Raw genomic sequence first — 26,468 nt, 5'->3', positions numbered from 1 at the left:
AATGTATGTACACAGTGACCTCACCAGCAGAATAGTGAGTACAGCTCTGGGGTATAATACAGGATATAACTCAGGATCAGTACAGGATAAGTAATGTAATGTATATACACAGTGACATCACCAGCAGAATTGTGAGAGCAGTTCTGGAGTATAATACAGGATATATCTCAGGATCAGTACAGGATAAGTAATGTAATGTATGTACACAGTGATCTCACCAGCAGAATAGTGAGTACAGCTCTGGAGTATAATACAGGATATAACTCAGGATCAGTACAGGATAAGTAATGTAATGTATGTACACAGTGACCTCACCAGCAGAATTGTGAGAGCAGTTCTGGAGTATAATACAGGATATAACTCAGGATCAGTACAGGATAAGTAATGTAATGTATGTACACAGTGATCTCACCAGCAGAATAGTGAGTACAGCTCTGGAGTATAATATAGGATATAACTCAGGATCAGTACAGGATAAGTAATGTAATGTATGTATGTACACAGTGACCCCACCAGCAGAATAGTGAGTACAGCTCTGGAGTATAATACAGGATATAACTCAGGATCAGTACAGGATAAGTAATGTATGTACACAGTGACCTCACCAGCAGAATAGTGACTGCAGCTCTGGAGCATAATACAGGATATAACTCAGGATCAGTACAGGATAAGTAATGTAATGTATGTACACAGTGACCCCACCAGCAGAATAGTGAGTACAGCTCTGGAGTATAATACAGGATATAACTCAGGATCAGTACAGGATAAGTAATGTAATGTATGTACACAGTGACCCCACCAGCAGAATAGTGAGTACAGCTCTGGAGTATAATACAGGATATAACTCAGGATCAGTACAGGATAAGTAATGTAATGTATGTACACAGTTACCCCACCAGCAGAATAGTGAGTACAGCTCTGGAGTATAATACAGGATATAACTCAGGATCAGTACAGGATAAGTAATGTATGTACACAGTGACCTCACCAGCAGAATAGTGACTGCAGCTCTGGAGCATAATACAGGATATAACTCAGGATCAGTACAGGATAAGTAATGTAATGTATGTACACAGTGACCCCACCAGCAGAATAGTGAGTACAGCTCTGGAGTATAATACAGGATATAACTCAGGATCAGTACAGGATAAGTAATGTAATGTATGTACACAGTGACCCCACCAGCAGAATAGTGAGTACAGCTCTGGAGTATAATACAGGATATAACTCAGGATCAGTACAGGATAAGTAATGTAATGTATGTACACAGTTACCCCACCAGCAGAATAGTGAGTACAGCTCTGGAGTATAATACAGGATATAACTCAGGGTCAGTACAGGATAAGTAATGTAATGTATGTACACAGTGACCCCACCAGCAGAATAGTGAGTACAGCTCTGGAGTATAATACAGGATATAACTCAGGGTCAGTACAGGATAAGTAATGTAATGTATGTACACAGTGACCTCACCAGCAGAATTGTGAGAGAAGTTCTGGAGTATAATACAGGATATAACTCAGGATCAGTACAGGATAAGTAATGTAATGTATGTACACAGTGACCTCACCAGCAGAATAGTGAGTACAGCTCTGGAGTATAATACAGGATATAACTCAGGGTCAGTACAGGATAAGTAATGTAATGTATGTACACAGTGATCTCACCAGCAGAATAGTGAGTACAGCTCTGGAGTATAATACAGGATATAACTCAGGGTCAGTACAGGATAAGTAATGTAATGTATGTACACAGTGACCTCACCAGCAGAATTGTGAGAGAAGTTCTGGAGTATAATACAGGATATAACTCAGGATCAGTACAGGATAAGTAATGTAATGTATGTACACAGTGACCTCACCAGCAGAATTGTGAGAGCAGTTCTGGACAGCTGCAAATCTTATCAGTAATATAATGTATTTACAATATGTGATTTATTATTTGTATTCATCAAATCAAAAGACATCTTTTTTGTATATGTTAATAATATATATTATAAAATTGTGCTCAAAAGGGACAAACTCTTCCACCTTTGGGCACCACTAGGCTGATCACATTGCATGGAAACTCCATTACCTGCTCCACATTTTTTTGTGCCCAGGCAATGTTCACCGCAGATATAATAAGGGAGAGATCTTGTTCTGTTGAGAAACATGAAAGAAATTGAATACATTCCAAAAAACATAAAAATACTGACAGCATATAACAGTGGTCTTCAACCTGCGGACCTCCAGATGTTGCAAAACTACAACTCCCAGCATGCCCGGACAGCCATTGGCTGTCCGGGCATGCTGGGAGTTGTAGTTTGGCAACATCTGGAGGTCCGCAGGTTGAAGACCACTGGCATATAAGAATATAAAAAGAATGTGCAGAATTGGGAAAAGTGGAAACTTTTTGCTCAAAAAGGAGGCTTGCACAAAAACGTACCACATAAGAGGTTTAAAGGGGTATTCCGGGAAAAAACTTTTTTATATATTATATATATATATATATATATATATATATATATATATATATATATATATGAATAACTCAACTGGCTCTAGAAAGTTAAACAGATTTGTAAATTACCTCTATTAAAAAATCTTAATCCTTTCAGTACTTATGAGCTTCTGAAGTTAAGGTTGTTCTTTTCTGTCTAAATCCTCTGTGATGACACCTGTCTCGGGAAACGCCCAGTTTGGAAGAGGTTTGCTATGGGGATTTTCTTCTAAACCGGGCGTTTCCAGAGACAGGTGACATCAGAGAGGATTTAGACAGAAAAGAACAACCTTAACTTCAGATGCTCATAAGTACTGAAAGGATTAGGATTTTTTTTTAATAGAAGTAATTTACAAATCTGTTTAACTTTCTGGAGCCAGTTGAGATATATATATATATATATATATATATATATATATATATATAAAATTTTTCCTGAAATACCCCTTTAATCAATTCCAACCAAAGTCTATTAGGAAGTTGCAAAAAACTTTTAGCCCTACAGTGATGAAGCGGTGTTTACATAAGACCGGAAAACGCTTTAATCTTACTTTTTAGTGCAATGGTCCTGAAAATACATGACCTGGTTAGATGACACTGCTAGATGTCATGTCTGTGTCTAAGGCCGGGGAAGGGGATGAACAAATGAGGTGACATAGGGGGGGAACATAGTAAAGCACAGGAAGATGCTGCATTGTGATGGGATCAGAGGGGATGACAGGGAAAAGATACAGACAGCAGATTAATGCAGCCGCATTACCAAACAGGCTGAATTCCACTAAATCCCGAGGCCGCGGGGTCAGTAAACACATCTGATCTGTGACTGATCTCACACATATATTAGCGCTGATAAATGATCAATCCGCAGGCTCTGGGTTACACTGCAGACCTGCCCTACTGTAAACAGATGGACATGGAGGGGATGTGCGGAGACTGAACCCACCATATCCCCCTGATTTATAGACAACATTTACAGATGAAGCTTCTGCATCCTGTACTCTAGGTCCTTAAAATCCATCTGGGCTGTCATTTATAACCTGGACACAATGGGACTTTTCCCAATTTTGCACATATTTACAAAAAAGTTGGTGGGAATTATCAGGAGGCGTCTCAACGCAAAGGATGCATAAAACATATACCAGCCAAAATTTACCCCAGAACACAACCGCCATAGATTTAAAAAGGGGTACTCCACTGGCCAGCGTCGGAAGTAAATGTTCAGAATACTGTTTTCGCCCTGCGGGGGTCGGCCACGCCCCTCGTGACATCACGTTCACGCCCCCTCAATGCAGGTCTATGGGAGGGGGCGTGACGGCCGTCACGCCCCCTCCCGTAGACTTGCATTGAGGGGGCGTGGTCGTGATGTCATGAGGGGCGTGGTCGACCCCCGCAGCATGAAAAAAGCGTTCGGAATATTTACTTCCGAACGCTGGCCAGTGGAGTACCCCTTTAAAGGGGTACTCCGGTGTAAAAAAATTTTTTTTTTAAATCAACTGGTGCCAGAAAGTTAAACAGATTTGTAAATGACTTCTATTAAAAAAAGCTTTACCCTTCAAGTACTTATTAGCAGCTGTATGCTACAAAGGAAATTCTTTTCTTTTTGAATTTCCTTTTTTGTCTTGTCCACAGTGCTCTCTGCTGACACCTCTGTCCCTGTCAGGAACTGTCCAGAGCAGCACAGGTTTGCTATGGGGATTTTCTCCAGCTCTGGACAGTTCCTGATACAGACAGAGATGTCAGCAGAGAGCACTGTGGTCAAGACAAAAAAAATTCAAAAAGAAAAGAATTTCCTCTGTAGCATACAGCTGCTTTAAAGTACTGGAAGGGTAAAGATTTTTTTTTTTAATAGAAGTCATTTACAAATCTGTTTAACTTTCTTGCACAAGTTGATAAAAAAAAAAAAAAACACTTCCACTTGAGTACCCTTTTAAGTCTAGCATAGGATAGCCAAAAGTGCGTCAACCCTTCGATGCAAATAAAGTGAAAACCATAATTCCGGAGAAGAAAGAACGCAGAGAATAAATTAGGTTTATGAAGCTCAGTGCCGTACATAGAAGATATTGAAATGGATCTCTTATTATGGTGTCTGACTTTGCCCCAGGACAGAAAAGTGTTTATTTCCCCTTTTGCTTTCCATGACCCAGTGGTCTATACCCCCCTCCTTTAATCCGCTGACAATGCATTTCCCTGCAGTGAGGAGATCTGAACCATTTATTGCCAACCAGGACAGGGCCTCCTCTCTTCAAGGGCCCCATAGCCACTTTGGTACATATGCCCTTGATGGAGCTTATAGGGGACAGAACAGGTGACCTATCGGATGGGTGGGATTCTGACCACTGGGACCCCAATTGATTATGATAACAGGAGTCCAATGGAGTCCCATGTGTGAATGGGGCACTAACATATGCATTGCTGTGCAATTCACTCTTACGTGACTGATGGATGCACCAAGTGCTATAGTCCAGTCCTGAAAAACGTTTCCCCTATCCTAAGATCTGCAGTCGGACCCCCCCCCCCCCCCCCTCCCATCTGAAACTTATCCCCTATCCTTAGAATAGGGGATACGTTTTTCAGGACTGGAGTACTCCTTTAACCAGTCCTATAGCAAGTAAATGGAACAGCAGTGCACATGTTTGATTTCCGGTGCCCCTGTTTGAATGGCGTTGCGGTCAATCTTATCATTATCATTGCGGGTCCGGCTTATCACTTAGGTCAGTGTTTCCCAAACAGGGTGCCTCCAGGTGTCGCAAAACTACAACTCCCAGCATGCCTGGACAGCCAAAGGCTGTCCAGGCATGCTGGGAGTTGTAGTTTTGCAACATCTGAAAGCACCCTGGTTGGGAAACACTGATTTAGGTGATAAGCTGTAATCTTAGGATAACTCTTTTAACCATCGTATAACAACTTCCTAATATATTTTGTGTTTCATTTTCCAAGATTTCTGATTGCTGTCAGTGACTGGAAACAATGAAATGTAAACAGACATAATGAAGATCCGTGGTCTCCCATTGTTGGCTGTCCAGGCATGCTGGGAGTTGTAGTTTAGCAAAAGCTGGCACACTGCTACAGGCCTAATACTACACTGCTGAGCGTTTTCTATAATTGTAATTATTTCATATAAAGCAGGACTCCAACCTGATACAGTGTATAAATGTAGGTGACAACTTAGGGCAGGGCGAGAAAGCTATCTGTGCTAATAAGAAACATTTATAATGTAGGAGAAAATGGAAAAGCTGGGTGGTTATCCCTCTGGAGGCTGTAGTGGCTGCCATATTGGTTCCCATAGTGTATTAGTCTACAGTATTGGTTCCCATAGTGTATTAGTCTACAGTATTGGCTCCCATAGTGTATTAGTCTACAGTATTGGTTCCCATAGTGTATTAGTCCACAGTATTGGTTCCCATAGTGTATTAGTCCACAGTATTGGTTCCCATAGTGTATTAGTCTACAGTATTGGTTACCATAGTGTATTAGTCTACAGTATCGGTTACCATAGTGTATTAGTCTACAGTATTGGTTCCCATAGTGTATCAGTGCACAGTATTGGTTCCCATAGTGTATCAGTGCACAGTATTGGTTCCCATAGTGTATTAGTCCACAGTATTGGTTCCCATAGTGTATTAGTCTCCAGTATTGGTTCCCATAGTGTATTAGTCTACAGTATTGGTTCCCATAGTGTATTAGTCTACAGTATCGGTTACCATAGTGTATTAGTCTACAGTATCGGTTACCATAGTGTATTAGTCTACAGTATTGGTTCCCATAGTGTATTAGTCTACAGTATTGGTTCCCATAGTGTATTAGTCCACAGTATTGGTTCCCATAGTGTATTAGTCTACAGTATCGGTTCCCATAGTGTATTAGTCCACAGTATTGGTTCCCATAGTGTATTAGTCCACAGTATTGGTTCCCATAGTGTATTAGTCTACAGTATTGGTTCCCATAGTGTAGTAGTCTACAGTATTGGTTCCCATAGTGTAGTAGTCTACAGTATTGGTTCCCATAGTGTATTAGTCTACAGTATTGGTTCCCATAGTGTATTAGTCTACAGTATTGGTTCCCATAGTGTAGTAGTCTACAGTATTGGTTCCCATAGTGTAGTAGTCTACAGTATTGGTTCCCATAGTGTATTAGTCTACAGTATCGGTTCCCATAGTGTATTAGTCTACAGTATTGGTTCCCATAGTGTATAAGTCCACAGTATTGGTTCCCATAGTGTATTAGTCCACAGTATTGGTTCCCATAGTGTATTAGTCCACAGTATTGGTTCCCATATTGCATTAGTCTACAGTATTGGTTCCCATAGTGTATTAGTCTACAGTATTGGTTCCCATAGTGTATTAGTCCACAGTATTGGTTCCCATAGTGTAGTAGTCTATAGTATTGGTTCCCATAGTGTAGTAATCTACAGTATTGGTTCCCATAGTGTAGTAGTCTACAGTATTGGTTCCCATAGTGTATAAGTCCACAGTATTGGTTCCCATAGTGTATTAGTCCACAGTATTGGTTCCCATAGTGTATTAGTCCACAGTATTGGTTCCCATAGTGTATTAGTCCACAGTATTGGTTCCCATAGTGTATTAGTCCACAGTATTGGTTCCCATAGTGTATTAGTCCACAGTATTGGTTCCCATAGTGTATTAGTCCACAGTATTGGTTCCCATAGTGTATTAGTGCACAGTATTGGTTCCCATAGTGTATTAGTCCACAGTATTGGTTCCCATAGTGTATTAGTCCACAGTAATGGTTCCCATAGTGTATGAGTCTACAGTAATGGTTCCCATAGTGTATGAGTCTACAGTATCGGTTCCCATAGTGTATTAGTCTACAGTATCGGTTCCCATAGTGTATTAGTCTACAGTATCGGTTACCATAGTGTATTAGTCCACAGTATTGGTTCCCATAGTGTATTAGTCCACAGTATTGGTTCCCATAGTGTATTAGTCTACAGTATTGGTTCCCATAGTGTATTAGTCTACAGTATTGGTTCCCATAGTGTATTAGTCCACAGTATTGGTTCCCATAGTGTATTAGTGCACAGTATTGGTTCCCATAGTGTATTAGTCCACAGTATTGGTTCCCATAGTGTATTAGTCCACAGTAATGGTTCCCATAGTGTATGAGTCTACAGTAATGGTTCCCATAGTGTATGAGTCTACAGTATCGGTTCCCATAGTGTATTAGTCTACAGTATCGGTTCCCATAGTGTATTAGTCTACAGTATCGGTTACCATAGTGTATTAGTCCACAGTATTGGTTCCCATAGTGTATTAGTCCACAGTATTGGTTCCCATAGTGTATTAGTCTACAGTATTGGTTCCCATAGTGTATTAGTCTACAGTATTGGTTCCCATAGTGTATTAGTCCACAGTATTGGTTCCCATAGTGTATTAGTCTACAGTATTGGTTCCCATAGTGTAGTAGTCTACAGTATTGGTTCCCATAGTGTAGTAGTCTACAGTATTGGTTCCCATAGTGTATTAGTCCACAGTATTGGTTCCCATAGTGTATTAGTCCACAGTATTGGTTCCCATATTGCATTAGTCTACAGTATTGGTTCCCATATTGCATTAGTCCACAGTATTGGTTCCCATAGTGTATTAGTCCACAGTATTGGTTCCCATAGTGTATTAGTCCACAGTATTGGTTCCCATAGTGTAGTAGTCCACAGTATTGGTTCCCATAGTGTATTAGTCTACAGTATTGGTTCCCATAGTGTATTAGTCTACAGTATTGGTTACCATAGTGTATTAGTCTACAGTATTGGTTACTATAGTGTATTAGTCTACAATATTGGTTACTATAGTGTATTAGTCTACAGTATTGGTTACCATAGTGTAGTAGTCTACAGTATTGGTTACCATAGTGTATTAGTCTACAGTATCGGTTACCATGGTGTATTAGTCTACAGTATCAGTTACCATAGTGTATTAGTCTACAGTATTGGTTCCCATAGTGTATTAGTCTACAGTATTGGTTCCCATAGTGTATTATTCTACAGTATTGGTTCCCATAGTGTATTAGTCTACAGTATTGGTTCCCATAGTGTATTAGTCTACAGTATTGGCTCCTATAGTGTATTAGTCTACAGTATTAGTTACCATAGTGTATTAGTCCACAGTATTGGTTCCCATAGTGTATTAGTCCACAGTATTGGTTCCCATAGTGTATTAGTGCACATTATTGGTTCCCATAGTGTATTAGTGCACAGTATTTGTTCCCATAGTGTATTAGTGCACAGTATTGGTTCCCATAGTGTATTAATGCACAGTATTGGTTCCCATAGTGTATGAGTCTACAGTAATGGTTCCCATAGTGTATGAGTCTACAGTAATGGTTCCCATAGTGTATTAGTCTACAGTATTGGTTACCATAGTGTAGTAGTCTACAGTATTGGTTACCATAGTGTATTAGTCTACAGTATCGGTTACCATGGTGTATTAGTCTACAGTATCAGTTACCATAGTGTATTAGTCTACAGTATTGGTTCCCATAGTGTATTAGTCCACAGTATTGGCTCCTATAGTGTATTAGTCTACAGTATTAGTTACCATAGTGTATTAGTCTACAGTATTAGTTACCATAGTGTATTAGTCTACAGTATTGGCTCCCATAGTGTATTAGTCTACAGTATTAGTTACCATAGTGTATTAGTCTACAGTATCGGTTCCCATAGTGTATTAGTCTACAGTATTGGTTCCCATAGTGTATTAGTCTACAGTATTGGCTCCTATAGTGTATTAGTCTACAGTATTGGTTACCATAGTGTATTAGTCTACAGTATTGGTTACTATAGTGTATTAGTCTACAGTATTGGTTCCCATACTGTAGACCTTCAGATGATGCAAAACTACAACTCTGTTGGCTGTCTGGGAATGCTGGGATTTGCAGCTTTGCAACATCTGGAGGCCCACAGTTTGGAGACAACTGCAGTAGGCCTAATACTTACTACACTGCTGAGAGTTTGCTATAATTGTATCCATTTCAGACAAAACAGGACTTCAGCTTCATACAATGTATCTATGAAATATTTATAGGTCTGCAGGTGACAGCAAAAGATGGCCACGACTCACCGGCTCTGCTGCTCCCCACATACTCCATATCCAAGGACTCCAAGATTAACCTTACTCTTGCACGTTCCTATGAAGACAACAAGAAACCATAAGCCCATAAGAATTTTTGCCAAAGTAACAAAAAAATCCCCAATGTGTGTCCTACTTCATAAGACAGGTGGGTGCAAACATAACTGGAGAAGAAGCTTTCCAAGAAGACTCAATGGCTAACTTTGAAGCAATACAAATCATTGCATGACATGAACAAGATGGCATCTTAGAAAGCTGGGTGAGGAAGAATAAAAAAGGGACGAGGCAGAGACAGAAAATGCGGAAAACTTTTGCAGTCACTTTGGAAAGAATTGGTGGCCCGAGTGAAACTTTATAGACATCGATAGGAAATAACCTAAAAGTGAATTTCTTAAAATGTACTGGAATACATAATGGCAATGCTGGTCTCTATAAATTTATTGGATTCAAACTAAAAAAAATATATAAATATATATATATATATATATATATATACACATACACACATACAATAATATGTAATTATTACATATTAAATAAATATTAATAACAATCTTTATATTATTCTTATTATTAATTAAAAAATTATAATAATGAAATAAACATACAGTCATGGCCGTAAATGTTGGCACCCCTGACATTTTTCAAGAAAATGAAGCATTTTTCACAGAAAAGGATTGCAGTAACACCTGTTTTGCTATACACATGTTTATTCCCTTCGTGTGTATTGGAACTAAACCAAAAAAGGGAGGAAAAAAAGCAAATTGGACATAATGTCACCAAACTCCAAAAATGGTCTGGACAAAATTATTGGCTCCCTTTCAAAATTGTGGAAAAATAAGATTGTTTCAAGCATGTGATGTTCCTTTATACTCACCTGGGGCAAGTAACAGGTGTGGGCAGTATAAAAGTCACACCTGGAAGCAGATAAAAAGGAGAGAAGTTCACTTAGTCTTTGCATTGTGTGTCTGTGTGTGTTACACTAAGCATGAACAACAGAAAGAGGAGAAGAGAACTGTCTGAGGACTTGTGAACCAAAATTGTGGAAAAATATCAACAATCTCAAGGTTACAAGTCCATCTCCAGAGATCTAGATTTGCCTTTGTCCACAGTGCACAACATTATCAAGAAGTTTACAACCCATGGCACTGTAGATAATCTCCCTGGGTGTGGACAGAGGAGAAAAACTGATGAAAGGTGTCAACGCAGGATAGTCCGGATGGTGGATAAGCAGCCCCAAACAAGTTCCAAAGATATTCAAGCTGTCCTGCAGGCTCAGGGAGCATCAGTGTCAGCGCGAACTATGCTTTAACTATTTAATTGAAATGAAACGCTATGGCAGGAGACCCAGGAGGACCCCACTATGGAGGAGACCCAGGAGGACCCCACTATGGAGGAGACCAAGGAGGACCCCACTATGGAGGAGACCCAGGAGGACCCCCACTATGGAGGAGACCCAGGAGGACCCCCACTATGGAGGAGACCCAGGAGGACCCCACTATGGAAAAGACCCAGGAGGACCCCACTATGGAGGAGACACAGGAGGACCCCACTATGGAGGAGACACAGGAGGACCCCACTATGGAGGAGACACAGGAGGACCCCACTATGGAGGAGACACAGGAGGACCCCACTGCTGACATAGACATAAAAAAGCAAGACTACATTTTGCTAAAATGAACTTGAGTAAGCCAAAATCCTTCTGGGAAAACATCTTGTGGACAGATGAGACCAAGATAGAGCTTTTTGGTAAAGCACATAATTCTGTTTACCAAAAACGGAATGAGGCCTACAAAGAAAAGAGCACAGTACCTACAGTGAAATATGGTGGAGGTCAATGATGTTTTGGGTTGTTTTGCTGCCTCTGGCACTGGGGGCCTTGAATGTGTACAAGACATCATGAAATCTGAGGATTAACAACGGATTTTGGGTCGCACTGTACAGCCCAGTGTCAGAAAGCTGGGTTTGCATCTGAGATCTTGGGTCTTCCAGCAGGACAATGACCCCAAACATCCGTAAAAAAAAGCCCCAGAAATGGATGACAACAAAGTGCTGGAGAGTTCTGAAGCGGCAGCAATGAGTCCAGATCTAAATCCCATTGATCACCTCTGGAGAGATCTTATTATTACTGTGGGGAAAAGGCGCCTTCCAATAAGAGACCTGGAGCAGTTTGTAAAGGAAGAGTAGTCCAACATTCCGGCTGAGAGGTGTAAGAAGCTTATTGATGGTTATAGGAAGACACTGATTTCAATTATTTTTTCCAAAGGGTGTGTAACCAAATATTAAGTTATGGGTGCCAATAATATTATCCAGCCCATTTTTGGAGTTTGGTGACATTATGTCCAATTTGCTTTTTTCCTCCATTTTTGGTTTAGTTCCAATACACACAAAGGGAATAAACATGTGTATAGAAAAACCTGTGTTACTGCAATCCTTTCCTGTGAGAAATACTTCATTTTCTTGAAAAAAATTCATGGGTGCCAAATATATGCAAATCAAAAAATGTTGCAGTATCTTGTAATACCTTTTTTATTGGACTAAGAATTTTGTAGAGACAAGCTTTCGGGATTCCTCCATTTATCAAGTCCAAAGCAAATATCACAAGCAGAAGACACCGGTTACAATACAATCTCACAAATATGTAGGGGTTACGACAATTGATGTGGAGAATTCACGTTAAGATAGGCCATAAATTATCCTGCTATAGATACATTGCATCACTGGACTAATATGGCTACTCAAATTTACTTACACACACACACACACATATATATATATATATCCCTGTCTATATATTCTGATAAGAAACTAGTGTCATATTTCTGATCTGAATGAAATATTTGCAAATTTATGATTTTGTATTTGTCCACATTTGGAATTCCTCTCTGCTTCATTTTCAAGCTGAATCCGCCTCCTGCCACTCAAAGCTGAACGTGGTTCACAAGGTCCTGAAGGATGGGGCCCTCTGTTGTAGGACATGCTGGGTATACTAGGATGTGGTGCCCTCTACTGGATGACGTACATTACTAAAATGTACAGCAAAATAAAGCCCCGGCTTCCATAGGAGCAGCCAACACAATATATCTATCAGTGTTTTCCAAACAGTGTGCCCCCAGCTGTTGCAAAACTACAACTTCCAGCATCCTGGAAGTTGTAGTTTTGCAACAGCTGGAGACACACTGTTTGGAAAACACTGATCTACTATCTTCCCATCCACTTACAGTAACAATTAGCTGCCATGAACAGCTCCAGTATTTAATTGGCCTAATCTAATCAATGTGCCGAAAAAGTTATACAATGTAATATCTTGTGGTTCAGATATATGCAGATTTGTTCTCCTCCAGAAGGAAGAAGCCTACGTCATAGGGAAGAGTCGCCCAGAAGTCGACAGAAGTTCGGAGGTTCTTAACCGTCATCGGTATGGAGCGGGGCTCTACTTTTCTCCCGGGGAGCATTACCTGCAAGTCTGGGTCTCTTCAATGAGAGTCATTAAAGGGGTACTCGGGTGGAAAACAATTTTTTTCAAATAAACCGGTGCCAGAAAGTTTAACAGATTTTTTAATTACTTCTATATAAAAATCTTAACCCTTTCAGTACCTATCAGCTGCTGTATACTCCACAGGAAGTTGTGTCGTTCTTTCCAGTCTGAGCACAGTGCTCTCTGCTGACACCTCTGTCCGTGTCAGGAACTGTCCAGAGCAGGAGAGGTTTTCTATGGGAATTTGCTCCTGCTCTGGAAGTACCTGACATGAATTGAGGTGTCAGCAGAGAGTCCTGTGGTCAGACTGGAAAGAACTACACAACCTCCTGTGAAGCATATAGCAGCTGATAAATACTGGAAGGATTAAGATTTTTAACAGAAGCAATTTGAAAATCTGTTCAACTTTCTGGCACCAGTTGATTTGAAGAAGAAAAAAATGGTCTTCCACCCGAGTACCCCTTTAAGATGGTTCAGATTTCTTTAAGGCCCAATTCACACAATTCAATTATCACAAGACTCCAACCATGCCAGAAAACAAGTCACATGTGATTGGTGCATCTGCTTTACTTCTGTGAAATCCCACTGTCCACTCAGGAAGAACACTGATTGACAATCAATTTCACATGGAACAGACAATAGGTGGAAATTATAGGCAATTAGCAAGACACCCCCAATAAAGGAGTGGTTTTGCAGATGGTGACCACAGACCACTTCTCAGTTCCTATGCTTCCTGGCTGATGTTTTGGTCACTTTTGAATGCTGGCGGTGCTTTCACTCTAGTGGTAGCATGAGACAGAGTCTACAACCCACACAAGTGGCTCAGGTAGTGCAGCTCATCCAGGATGGCATCAATGCGAGCTGTGGCAAGATGGTTTGCTGTGTCTGTCAGCGTAGTGTCCAGAGCATGGAGGCGCTACCAGGAGACAGGCCAGTACATCAGGAGACGTGGAGGAGGCCGTAGGAGGGCAACAACCCAGCAGCAGGACCGCTACCTCCACCTTTGTGCAAGGAGGAGCAGGAGGAGCACTGCCAGAGCCCTGCAAAATGACCTCCAGCAGGCCACAAATGTGCATGTGTCCACTCAAACGGTCAGAAACAGACTCCATGAGGGTGGTATGAGGGCCCGACGTCCACAGGTGGGGGTTGTGCTTACAGCCCAACACCGTGCAGGATGTTTGGAATTTGCCAGAGCACACCAAGATTGGCAAATTCACCACTGGCACCCGGTGCTCTTCACAGATGAAAGCAGGTTCACACTGAGCACATGCCTGAAACATCCTCCATCATGACTGGTTAGGCGGTGGGTCATTAATGGTGTGGGGTGGCATTTCTTTGGGGGGGCCATCTCATGCTACCACTAGAGTGAAAGCACCGCCAGCATTCAAAAGTGACCAAAACATCAACCAGGAAGCATAGGAACTGAGAAGTGGTATGTGGTCACCACCTGCAGAATCACTCCTTTATTGGGGGTATCTTGCTTATTGCCTATAATTTCCACCTGTTGACTGTTCCATTTGCATGTGAAATTGATTGTCAATCAGTGTTGCTTCCTGAGTGGACAGTGAGATTGACTTGGAGTTACATTGTGTTGTTTAAGTGTTCCCTTTAGTGTTTTGAGCAGTGTATATATGTATATAAACTACAAGGAATATTTCCTATTAAGGGTAATGTAAGGGAGCATAATTTGTGGATGTATTGCAGGTGTATTTGGGAGCAGAAAACATCTTTATTCTGGCACAAAATATACATGCCCCTTGTTTTGTTCACTTCTGAGTTGTCTTTTCATTTGGAGCAGAACAATGAAAGAATGGCGTGAGTGAATCCAATGCATGCTGGGCATTAAAGGCCCCTGACAGTCTCCACTGACTTTATGGAGCCTTCAATGCAGGTGTGAACACAGTCTTAGTTCTTAGAATCAGTAGCACTCCAAATCCCCTGCATAGAACAGATAGATGCTTCAATTCTGACAGTCACCACAAGGAGGAGCTCATTACATGATGTATGTAAGATGACAACATAGTATGCAGTCTGCTGCTAAGCTCCCCCTAGTGGTGGCTGTAGGCAGAAAAATTATTTGTTGCCTCGACAACTATAAAGATATAAATATCAGCACAAAGACCTAACATTCCCTTAAAACTTGTCATATAAAAAATGTAATCACTTACTCTCGATCAGGCAATTTCTGTGGCTTCCAGGTATACAGGAAAAGTTTTAAATCTGTACAGAAAGAGAAAGAATAGCTTGAAAACAGGGAAAGGTGAAGAGAAACAGAAAGTAATGCAGCATTAAATGGGAACCAATGAGAAGGGGATGTATACAAAAGTGAAAGTAAACATAAAATTAAGGGCCCCATCCTTCTAGATCAGTGTTCCTCAACCCGCAGCGTTTGCAAAACCAAAACACTCAACGTCCTGACAAAGTTGTAAGAGTTGTAGTTTTGCATGATGGAAGTTGTAGTTCTGCAGGAGAACACTATTCCTTATGATATAGTGCAGTGGTCTCCAACCTGCGGACCTCCAGATGTTGCAAAACTACAACTCCCAGCCGCTGGCTGTCCGGGCATGCTGGGAGATGTAGTTTTGCAACATCTGGAGGTCCGCAGGTTGGAGACTACTGATATAGTGTGTATTTATGGAGTAGCTGCTCATTCTAATCTGCTATCATCTGTATAAACTAGAAAAACCTTAAATTCTTCATCTCCAGGTCTCCTCTTGTGCTGCACCTGAGCTTTGGAAACCTTTGACAATTAGAGTCCTTAGGTCCACATCTGGGCCCTCACATCACATCCTCATAGGGCCCCTCATAAGATCTTCATAGGGACCCTCATAATATCTGGGCCCTCACATCACATCCTCATAGGGCCCCGCATCACATCCTCATAGGGCACCTCATCACATCCTCATAGGGCCCCTCATTACATCCGGGCCCTCACATCACATCCGGGCCCTCACATCACATCCTCATAGGGCCCCTCATTACATCCGGGCCCTCACATCACATCCTCATAGGGCCCCTCATTACATCCGGGCCCTCACATCACATCCTCATAGGGCCCCTCATTACATCCGGGCCCTCACATCACATCCTCATAGGGCCCCTCATTACATTCGGGCTCTCACATCACATCCTCATAGGGCCCCTCATCACATCCTCATCATCCTCATTGCATCATCATCGGACTCATCCTCATATCTGGGCCCTAACATCTTAAAGGGGTACTCCCATGGAAAACTTTTTATGTATTTTTTTTTTTTTATCAACTGGTGCCAGAAAGTTAAACAGATTTGTAAATTACTTCCATTAAACAATCTTAATCCTTCCAGTACTTTTTAGGGGCTGTATACTAAAGAGAAATCCAAAAAAGAAATGCATTTCCTTTGATGTCCTGACCACAGTGCTCTCTACTGACCTCTGCTGTCCATTTTAGGAACTGTCCAGAGCAGCATATGTTTGCTATGGGGATTTTCTCCTGCTCTGGACAGTTCCTAAAATGGACAGCAGAGGTCAGCAGAGTACACGGTGGTCATTACATCAAAGGAAATGCATTTCTTTTTTGGATTTATCTTTAGTATACAGCCCCTAAAAAGTACTGGAAGGATTAAGATTTTTTTAATGGAAGTAATTTACAAATCTGTTTAACTTTCTGGCACCAGTTGATTTAAAAAAAAAAAAAAAAAAAAGTTTTCCACGGGAGTACCCCTTTAAGTCTCCTCTCTCCTTTGAAAAGGTTTTTTTCTGTCCTCCTCTGTTCATCCCAATGCTTTACACTGCAGCATTGCTAATTCAAATACTAGCCAACAAAAAAACAAAAATAAATAAAGATTATAGGGTTACTGCAGCTCAGATATTTTTACATAGAAGCAATAAAACTTTCCACATTGATAGCATGAAGGATAAAGGATGAGGAGGATATGATGAAGGCCGACAATATGCCTGGACCTCGGTGACTCATAAAGAGAAGAATGAGATCAAGGATCGGCTTTTAGGAAAAATCATGATCAAAAAACCAAATGGCATCCAGAAAGTTGTTTTTACTTAAAGGGGGGTTGTCCTCTTTAAGCATATGGGGTTAATAAAGGGGTCAGGAAGCTCCTCTAAGAAAGAAGAGAGATGCTGCCAGAAGCTATATACAACCTTAAACTGTCTGGTGATGATGGGAGCTGTAGTTTAGCAACAGCTGGAGGCACACTGGTTGGGGAACACTGACAGATTATTGGTCCAAATAGCACCATTCCTTGCCTTGCATTAAAAAGGAATGGGAGTTTCCTGCAATTTCTATTAAGTGACATAATGTAGAATATAGACTGGCACTTGCATTGGACCGATTAATGTATAAGTCTCTGCTCACAATATATTTGATAGAAAGATGATTAACCTATTAATATGTACAAGGGCAGTGAAAGATGGAGAACTCCATAATGTCCTGGTCTATACACAATGCTGCAATGAACACAGAATGGGTACACAGTGACACCCCATGTACTTCAGACATAGCCCAGAATAACAATGGTGCCTACAGGTGTGCGATCCTGGTGGTATGTGTCCCCATGAGGAAGCCTTGGATAGTGGATGCAGGTGTGTGATCCTGGTGGTATGTGTCCCCATGAGGAAGCCTGAGATGGCGGATGCAGGTGTGTGATCCTGGTGGTATGTGTCCCCATGAGGAAGCCTGGGGTGGTGGATGCAGGTGTGTGATCCTGGTGGTATGTGCCCCCATGAGGAAGCCTGGGATGGAGGATGCAGGTGTGTGATCCTGGTGGTATGTGCCCCCATGAGGAAGCCTGGGATGGAGGATGCAGGTGTGTGATCCTGGTGGTATGTGCCCCCATGAGGAAGCCTGGGATGGTGGATGCATGTGTGTGACCCTGGTGGTATGTGCCCCCATGAGGAAGCCTTGGATTGTGGATGCAGGTGTGTGATCCTGGTGGTATGTGCCCCTATAAAGAATCCTTGGATGGTGCCTACAGGTGTGTGATCCTGGTGGTATGTGCCCCCATGAGGAAGCCTGGGATGGAGGATGCAGGTGTGTGATCCTGGTGGTATGTGCCCCCATGAGGAAGCCTTGGATTGTGGATGCAGGTGTGTGACCCTGGTGGTATGTGCCCCCATGAGGAAGCCTTGGATTGTGGATGCAGGTGTGTGATCCTGGTGGTATGTGCCCCTATAAAGAATCCTTGGATGGTGCCTACAGGTGTGTGATCCTGGTGGTATGTGTCCCCATGAGGAAGCCTAGGATGGTGGTTGCAGGTGTGCGATCCTGGTGGTATGTGCCCCCATGAGGAAGCCTGGGATGGTGGATGCAGGTGTGGGATTCTGGTGGTATGTGCCCCCATGAGGAAGCCTGGGATGGTGGATGCATGTGTGTGATCCTGGTGGTATGTGCCCCCATGAGGAAGCCTTGGATGGTGGATGCAGATGTGTGATTCTGGTGGTATGTGCCCCCATGAGGAAGCCTTGGATTGTGGATGCGGTGTGATCCTGGTGGTATGTGCCCCCATGAGGAAGCCTTGGATTGTGGATGCGGTGTGATCCTGGTGGTATGTGCCCCCATGAGGAAGCCTTGGATTGTGGATGCGGTGTGATCCTGTGGTATGTGCCCCCATGAGGAAGCCTTGGATTGTGGATGCAGTGTGATCCTGGTGGTATATGCCCCCATGAGGAAGCCTGGGATGGAGGATGCAGGTGTGTTCTCCCAGAGGCATGTACTCCCATGATGCAGGGCAGGGATGGCAGCCGGATGCCTCAGGACGCTCTGCAGAAAAGGAAACCCCTAATTGTTCTCCGGATTGGTCATGCGATTGGAGCGCGGCCTCCACAGTTATGTTAATGTGCCGACTTGCAGACAAGAGGGGAGCAGATGCCTCCATAGCTTTGCTGTGTTAAGTAATCCGTTACTCTGCCTCATTAAACAGTGCCCTGTCACACTGAGACGGCAGCTCCGCTGTGACTGACGCTTTGTAAATATTGTCAGGATGGCCTTGCCTCCTTTTCCTGAATCCAGCAGCTGGGTGATGCTCCCTTGACCCCCCTCTTCCACCATGTATCATCTGTCACACTCCCTGGACCACAGGCCCAAAGTGACACCAAGCAGCTTTGTAAGCCAAGCCAGGGGGGAGCACTGGAGGAGACCCCCAGAGGACGCCACAGAGTCAGGGCCCCAAATCTGTCACTGCCCTGGGGAGTCATGTGAGCGCGACAAAGAGTCAGGAAATGGGAAGAGTATCTAAGCCTGTGTTTCCCCAAACAAGGTGCCTCCAGCTGTTGCAAAACTACAACTCCCAGCATGACCGGACAGCCAACGGCTGTCCGGTCATGCTGGGAGTTGTAGTTTTACAACAGCTGGAGGCACCCTGCTTGAGAAACACTGATCGAAGCCAATCCATCTGTGATACTGAATCTACGACTGTCAGGTGTGATACTAATGCAGTATCTAAGCCTATTGTACCATGTCGTCTGACGGGCCAGTGTTTCTAATCCTATAAAAGTGTGATACTGTCATGCTGAGCTGTGTATCTAATTCTCTCATATGTGACGCTGTATCTAAGCGAATTGTGTAATACTGTCCCCTTAGCCGCTTTATAGAGGCCTATCGTGCGTGATGCTGTCTGCTAAGCGGCCGTATCTAATCCTATCATGTAAAGCTGCAACCAAAGAAATACATTGGGGGGAAAAGGGGGTAAATGCTTACAATTTGAGATCAATGTGCGCAATTTTTCTGTTTATTTCCAGGGCATTCTGTGTCTAATTTAAGAAATTGCACGTGCAACCTAATAAATTGTGTGGATTTTTTAAAGGATGAGTAACGTAAAAAAACAGGAAAAAAACATTCAAGCTAAGTCACCTATGGAGTGGAGTGCACATTGTGTAAAGATAATTTTCACTACTATTTTAATGTATTAATTGATTATTTTTATTATTTATTAATCTATCTGTGCACACTGGTCCTGCATCCTTCAAGTGCAAAAAAATACAAAAACGGAGGAAGCATGCGCAAACTGCAAGAAAACAGTGCAAAACCCAATAGTAAATAAGTAATCTGAAAACAGAATAAGGTCGGGTTCACACTACGTTTTCGCAATACAGTTCCTGTATCAGGTTTTTGATTAAAAAAAAAAACGGTTTTCCTCAAAACCTGACTAAACTGTATCAAAACGTGTGTACAAATTTTAATCCATATACAGTTTGAAAAATGACGTCCGGTTGCATCCGTTTTTAAGAGAAAAAAAAAAACAGTATACGTTTTTAACTTCATTCCATTATGAATAAAGTTTCACTTGTTTGATTGAAATTCCAAGAAAAAAAACTTTCGGTGTCAAAAAAGTCAAAAACCGTATGGTGAAAACCGTATGGAACCTCTTTTAGTACTTATCAGCTGCTATATGCTCCACAGGAAGTTGTGTAGTTCTTTCCAGTCTGACCACAGTGCGCTCTGCTGACACCTTTGTCCATGTCAGGAACTGTCCAGGGCAGAAGACATTCACCTATGGGATTCGCTCCTCCTTTGGACAGTTCCTGACACGAACCGAGGTGGCAGCAGAGAGCACTGTGGTCAGACTGGGAAGAACTACACAACTTCCTCTGGAGCATACAGCAGCTGAAAAGTACTGGAAGGGTTAGGATTTTTATATAGAAGTAATTAAAAAATCTGTATAACTTTCTGGCACCAGACATTTTATTTCCACCGGAGTACCCCTTTAAAAGGAATCCCCCCCCCCCCCATTGTTGATAAACTGTCCCTACTATGGCCCATGTGAGCACCCTGCACTGCCCATATACATATCCCCTTTCTGTGCCCAGACCGGCAGCTTCATGTCAGTATGTGCCTGGATAGATAAGAAGCGGCAGCAGATACACTGTGACAATATGTATCCGATCATTCACATATATTCTAGGAGGGGTTCTCTCTCCGCTCACAGGACATTTCTGCGGTCCCCGTCTCACATACTATCGCTCCCTCCCCTCTCCTTCTGAATAATCTGCAGCCAAGTGTCCAGACAATAGCTTCCAATCTGTTGCTAGAAAGGCCTGAGAAACGAGGCCAAATGACATCCAGGGCCCATGGGGAGGGTCGGCCGGGCGAAGCGTTTGTTACTCTTGGCCGCATAGCTGTGGTTTATTTACAAATTCCAATGGGCGCTTTCTATTGGCCACAGAAGTAGCAGAGTCATGTCACGTCCTATTGTCCCCGGCTCCTAATTCCTGCCATATCCTGGTGTCATTCCAGCTAGACGCCATGTCATCCTGTGCCTCAAGACCAGGTGAGAGGATACTAAGAAGCAAAGCACCGAGCAGTAGAATGGGAGCAATACTGTAGGGGCCAGCGTATCCCAAGTCCAGAGCTGTATATAGTGAATCACAATTACATTACTTATCCTGTACTGATCCTGAGTTATATCCTGTATTATACCCCAGAGCTGTACTCACTATTCTGCTGGTGAGGTCACTGTGTACATTACATTACATTACTTATCCTGTACTGATCCTGAGTTATATCCTGTATTATACTCCAGAGCTGTACTCACTATTCTGCTGGTGAGGTCACTGTGTACATACATTACATTACTTATCCTGTACTGATCCTGAGTTATATCCTGTATTATACCCCAGAGCTGTACTCACTATTCTGCTGGTGAGGTCACTGTGTACATACATTACATTACTTATCCTGTACTGATCCTGAGTTATATCCTGTATTAAACTCCAGAGCTGTACTCACTATTCTGCTGGTGAGGTCACTGTGTACATACATTACATTACTTATCCTGTACTGATCCTGAGTTATAACCTGTATTATACTACAGAGCTGTACTCACTATTCTGCTGGTGAGATCACTGTGTACATACATTACATTACTTATCCTGTACTGATCCTGAGTTATATCCTGTATTATACTCCAGAGCTGTACTCACTATTCTGCTGGTGAGGTCACTGTGTACATACATTACATTACTTATCCTGTACTGATCCTGAGTTATATCCTGTATTATACTCCAGAGCTGTACTCACTATTCTGCTGGTGAGGTCACTGTGTACATACATTACATTACTTATCCTGTACTGATCTGGAGTTATATCCTGTATTATACTCCAGAGCTGTACTCACTATTCTGCTGGTGAGGTCACTGTGTACATACATTACATTACTTATCCTGTACTGATCCTGAGTTATATCCTGTATTATACTCCAGAGCTGTACTCACTATTCTGCTGGTGAGGTCACTGTGTACATACATTACATTACTTATCCTGTACTGATCCTGAGTTATATCCTGTATTATACTCCAGAGCTGTACTCACTATTCTGCTGGTGAGGTCACTGTGTACATACATTACATTACTTATCCTGTACTGATCCTGAGTTATATCCTGTATTATACTCCAGAGCTGTACTCACTATTCTGCTGGTGAGGTCACTGTGTACATACATTACATTACTTATCCTGTACTGATCCTGAGTTATATCCTGTATTATACTCCAGAGCTGTACTCACTATTCTGCTGGTGGGGTCACTGTGTACATACATTACATTACTTATCCTGTACTGATCCTGAGTTATATCCTGTATTATACCCCAGAGCTGTACTCACTATTCTGCTGGTGAGGTCACTGTGTACATACATTACATTACTTATCCTGTACTGATCCAGAGTTATATCCTGTATTATACTCCAGAGCTGTACTCACTATTCTGCTGGTGAGGTCACTGTGTACATACATTACATTACTTATCCTGTACTGATCCTGAGTTATAACCTTTCTAGCTTTCTCTATATAATCAGATTACCTGACATCCTATCACACAGACCCCAGTATATCTCTGTAAAGCTAAACAAGGAAATTGGATAATGAACCAGACGGCCAAGGTAAAAGCTCTACCTGGGCCGCTCAAAATGTATCCGGCTCAGACTAACAAGATAATACTGTTGTGCAACTGGTCACGGAATTAGTGCTCTCATATCGTCATGGGTGAATATTAGGTCTCCAAGATATAAAAAAAAAAAAAAAAAAGGGGGGGGGGGGGCGGCGGGGAATTTCTGGGACTGGAAAGCAAATAAATTTTTTGTTTTCCCAGAAACAGCGCCACTCTTGTCCATTTGCTGCATCTGGTACTGCAGCTCAGCCCCAATCACTTTAGTGGCATTAAGCTGCAATACCTGACATTGTTTATAGACAGGGGTGGCAGCACTTCTACCTACTATCCTTCCAAGGCTCGGTTGCCTCTGCAACAGTTTAAGGTTTATTATTGCCAATAATACATACAGACACACACACATATACATATATATATATATATATATATCTCCACCATATGGATATTTAATAGATGTGGGCTGGATGTGAAGCTGCAGCGGGGCAGCATCATATAGGAAGTCCGTCCTGTAAATGGCGGATTGGTCACGGATTGGGTGTCAGACCCTCCAGATCAGGACGTCACGGTCTCTTGGACATTGATTGGGAATACACAGCACAGGCTGCAGCCGGGGCCCTGATTAAACTACATTGGAATTTAACCTTTTAACCCTTTCACCACAGCCAGACCTCCCCAGGAGAGAAGAAGCCCAATCATTGTGGTTTTCTTGCAATAAAAAAAAAAAAAAAAATGCTGCTATTTAACTCCCTATGGCCTAAGTACAGAAAGCAATACAAACAAAAAAAAAAAAGCATAATCTTATATCTATGGTCTTAAACATATCTGGGAACATCTAAGCAAATCTGGGGTTCATCCTTAAAGGGGTACTCCGGCCCTAATACATCTTATCCCCTATCCAAAGGGGAAAGAAAATTCAAAAAGAAAAGAACTTCCAGTGGATCATAACAACAGCTGATAAGTACTGGAAGGATTAAGATTTTTTAATAGAAGTAATTTAAAAATCTGTTTAACTTTCTGGCACCAGTTCATCTAAAAAAAAAAAAAAAATGTTTTCCAGTGGAGTACCCCTTTAAGGCAAATTTGATTGTTAAATCAAGTGCAGGAGGTGGAGCATGACATAGGGCAGTCTTCAAATCTGTCATGCTCCGCCCTCTTAGAGTCTGCACTAGATATAGCACAGGGTATATGTATATACCTCGTATCTATCATAGGACCTTAAAAATAACTTTTTCTTTTTTAACGCAATTTCATACTACGTTGTTTTAACAAGCCTGGAGGGTGGAGCTCCCCTTTAAACCCAGCTGAGTTCTCCACAGGTCAACGCATACATCTGCATGTGGTTACTATTTTATTTACTGTCTGCATTTTCTTTCTTTTTTATTTTTTTTTATGTAACAAACATCACTTCTAATCTGAATAGTGGGAGGAAAGTGGCCGCACCGGGTGCACTGGGGACCAAATTGGATTATATGGTAGATAAATGACATCTGTGGCGCGTTTGCAGTTGTTTACGGTAATGTGGCATGTACACATGTGTGCAGATAACCGAACCGAGGGTAGAGACAGACAGCGAGACGCCGGCATACATGTACATGGGGATGTGTGCGGCGATAGACAAATCAGCTACGTGGAGATATTTGCGTTATTGTTTGATACAAATAAAGAGCCGAGAAGAAGAAGGAACAGACGATGATCTGGAGTTGGGCAAAATGAAACCATCTGTACAAATTGTTAAGGCCAAACAGCTTCCTGCAGCTTGCAATTCCCCTTTCACTCCCTCCGTAAAATCTCCATTAGTTTTAACCCCATTTTCACTACTGGAAACCAAGGCCGTGCATCATCAAACCAGATGTTGGAAGAGTCACATGGTCTGAATCTAGTTTACTTGGAATCCGGGCTATGGAGCTAATGCTTTTAGGGGAAATTTTGTACAATGCGAAATTTAGTTATTTCTACATGTTGGCGCCAATGGGCCCATTTGGCATAAATCTGCATGCACGGTAGCACGATATATGTAAACCTAGCTAAATCCTACAAATAATGAAAGAATAAATCACTGACAACATTTTTTATGTTCCAATCTGCATGAGGCCCCTTTCACACTACAGGTATCATCATCCTGTAAAAAAATCTCCGCTATTACTCCCGGCAAAAAGTCCCCAAAACGGCCGTCAAAAAATCCCATTCATGTCAATGAGATTTTTTGACCATCCTTGCATCAGGTATGTCCGTTTTTACTAATGTCAGTTATTTTTTTGGTCGGCACAAAAGATGGTGCATGCACTAATTTTTGGTCCAGCAATAAAAATGGTGAAAAACCGGACGTTAAAATTTAACACTGAAGTCTATGGGAACCGGATGTTCAAAAGAAATAAAAAATAAAATAAAACACGTTATCAGTTATTGTCAGGTTTTTTAAAATCCGTTTTTTTGTACTGAGCATGCTCAGCACAGGTTTACAAAAAAAAAATAAAAAAAAAATAAAAAAAAGGTTCAAAACCTGCTTAAAAAAAGGATGTAACTGGTAATAACGGATGAGGCTGGGTTCACACCACGTTTTGTACTTACGGTTCCCGTATACGGCTGGGGGGGGGCGGGGGGGAATCGCGGTCGGGAAACCGCATACGGTCACTCCGGTCGGCTCATAGACATGCATTAAATACGGTTCCCGAATACGGCTGAGTGCGGGCGCCGCGATTCCCCCCCCCTCCCCCCAGCCGTATACGGGAACCGTAAGTACAAAACGTGGTGTGAACCCAGCCTGATAACGGATGAACATCATCAGGTTTTTTAAGAAAAAACCCATTAAAAATAACGAAATGGTCATCACTTATCATCCGTTATTACCAGTTATTGCGTCCGTTTTTTTTTTTCATCCGTTATTGTAAAATAACGGCAGTAAAAAAAGCAGGATGATACCTGTAGTGTGAAAGGGGCCTTAAAAGTTGTGTCACAAACTTCGACTGTTGTTACGGTTTCTGTGTTGATTTTGAATTAAACGGTACCTCTCATCAAAAACACTTTTGATATATCATAGATTAATGTATGCAGAATAACTTTACAATTGCTTGTTATTAAAAAATATGCTTCTTTCTATTTAATTTTCCACTTTGAAGAAATGACCACTAGGGGTCTCCCTACCAGTCCTGGCAGCAAGCATTTCAGACTCATGCTGGAGTCCTAAACACTAAGAGCTGCCAGTCTGCTTTGTTCACAAAGGAGAACACTCAGAACTGCCAGCCTGCTTTGTTCACAGCCTGTTTGGCTGTGAACAAAGCAGGCTGGCAGCTCTGAGTGTTTAGGACTCCAGCATGAGTCAGAAATGCTTGCTGACAGGACTGATCGGGAAAAATACAATCAACATTCATTAATCTAAAATATATCAAAAGTTTATTTGATGAGAGGTGCCCTTTAATAGCTTCTTCTCCATTCACATCCAAAGCTGCTTTAAAATTTTTTCGCTGGTTGCCCTACGTGGTTGCGTCTGCATTCAGCAGCTGTAAAGCGATCCCACAATGCACTGTATCATGAGAACAGAACAAAACTTCTAT

General features: G+C 42.0%; 1 protein-coding gene across 4 annotated transcripts in view; it reads right to left on the bottom strand.

The window, feature by feature from the left end:
* EXD3 (exonuclease 3'-5' domain containing 3) overlaps window positions 1–26,468 on the bottom strand; it is a 243,628-nt gene that overhangs the window by 174,827 nt on the left and 42,333 nt on the right. For all 4 annotated transcript variants that reach the window (XM_056537736.1, XM_056537734.1, XM_056537737.1 and 1 more), the window contains 3 exons: window positions 15,210–15,261; window positions 9,555–9,621; window positions 2,077–2,141 (listed from right to left, as the gene is read on the bottom strand). In XM_056537736.1, the coding sequence (XP_056393711.1) occupies window positions 2,077–2,141; window positions 9,555–9,582 (93 nt within the window). In that variant the 5' untranslated portion in view covers window positions 9,583–9,621; window positions 15,210–15,261. The remainder of the gene's footprint in view (window positions 1–2,076; window positions 2,142–9,554; window positions 9,622–15,209; window positions 15,262–26,468) is intronic.

This window comes from Hyla sarda, chromosome 9 (assembly GCF_029499605.1).
Source record: "Hyla sarda isolate aHylSar1 chromosome 9, aHylSar1.hap1, whole genome shotgun sequence".
Taxonomy (NCBI): domain Eukaryota; kingdom Metazoa; phylum Chordata; class Amphibia; order Anura; family Hylidae; genus Hyla; species Hyla sarda.
Note: the sequence above shows the minus strand (reverse complement) of the source record. Positions and strands in the feature narration are given on the sequence as shown.